The following is a 1,307-nucleotide window of genomic DNA, read 5'->3' as shown; positions in this document are numbered from 1 at the left end:
CAATATTTACCGGCACTACCACCGGTCAAGCGACGCACTCTCACGTGTCAGCTGTTCCTATAGATTCACGAAGCGGTTCAGGTGGCATTTGTACTCCCAGCGACACGCTCTCTCAACAAACACTGCACCCTCCCAGAGAGTCGCTATCGAGCAGCTCTACGGGCCGTGATCACCATACAAGTGAAAGCCAGAGCGGCGAAAACGCTGCTGGTTCTGCGCCCACACTAGCTGGCGCTGCGGGTACCACAACTACTGGATCTAACCATGGCACCATCGCTTCTGCGCTTCCTCCGGGAGTGATGTCACAACTCTCGCACTCCCAATCATTGCAACAAGCGCCATTCAAGGCACAGCCACCTAAGCTACGTTTCGTATCTTCGGTGGAGTTCAGACACTCGTCTGGGGAGACATCCACAACACCACTTTCTCCAGAAAGCCCTGCAGAAGATAGTTCCGGTGATCATACGCGCTCACGCTTGCAACGCTCAAAAGCATCAAGCCGCAAAACATTCCGTTTGAGGCGTAGCCGCCTCACGTCCATGGAGCCACCTAGCATTGTGAGTATTGGTATTTTTCGTCATGGTTTTTCTAAATTTGTCGTTCTTACTTGTTAGGTTACGCAAATTTCACAGGAGGAGCATCCAAAGACTATAGGCGAGATATCATGGGATTCGGTGTCACAAACTTCCTCCACATCTGGTTATCGTGACAACAACAGCTTGCAAACCGGTTTGCTTTCGCCGGATGGCTCCTTGGGTGGCATGACACTAGGACGGTCGCCATCTCAGCACTCGTTGCTAATGGTATTCGAGGGTCATGATGAGGACACGCTTATTTAACAATCACAGTCTAGCCCGACGCAGACTGAGGAATGATGTGATAGCCCAAAAGATTACAATAGGAGGAGGTCAAGATGGTAGCAATAAGAAAATCGAAACTGTTCTTCGTCGGCTGCGTTTATGTAATTTCCATTACAAAATATTTGTAATTTGTTAACAGTACTCTTAAGTACAATCTTACGATATTTATATAGAATCGATGTTTTAAAAAAATAGTGTAGCTAATAGGTAAGATTCTCGTTGCGTAATGTAACGATTATAAAACTATTGCGATTAAAATGTGCCAATAAGACAAGACTAAAAACAGATTTTTCTTACTAAATGAGGAGCATTATGAGCTTGAGCTTGCTTTGGTCGCAGACGCTTTCGCGCGATTTTCTTTGACAATTTTGCGCCATTCTAACCATTTAGCCACATCTGGATTTTCGGTATTACCGCGTTCCTCCAGCTGTAGATAATAAGCTTCGC

General features: G+C 46.2%; 1 protein-coding gene across 1 annotated transcript; it reads left to right on the top strand.

Moving 5' to 3' along the window:
• The first annotated feature begins 22 nt into the window (after window positions 1–22).
• LOC108357123 (protein unc-80 homolog) lies at window positions 23–1,301 on the top strand. The gene is made up of 2 exons (XM_017608217.1): window positions 23–557; window positions 615–1,301. Exons 1-2 carry the CDS (start codon window positions 300–302, stop codon window positions 837–839), a joined length of 483 nt encoding a protein of 160 aa, XP_017463706.1. The 5' UTR covers window positions 23–299; the 3' UTR covers window positions 840–1,301.
• Window positions 1,302–1,307: the final 6 nt, after the last annotated feature.

Source organism: Rhagoletis zephyria, unplaced genomic scaffold (genome assembly GCF_001687245.7).
Source record: "Rhagoletis zephyria isolate East Lansing unplaced genomic scaffold, Rhagoletis_zephyria_1.1 Rzeph_scaffold_70904, whole genome shotgun sequence".
Lineage (NCBI taxonomy): Eukaryota > Metazoa > Arthropoda > Insecta > Diptera > Tephritidae > Rhagoletis > Rhagoletis zephyria.
This window is presented reverse-complemented; position numbering and strand designations above follow the sequence as displayed.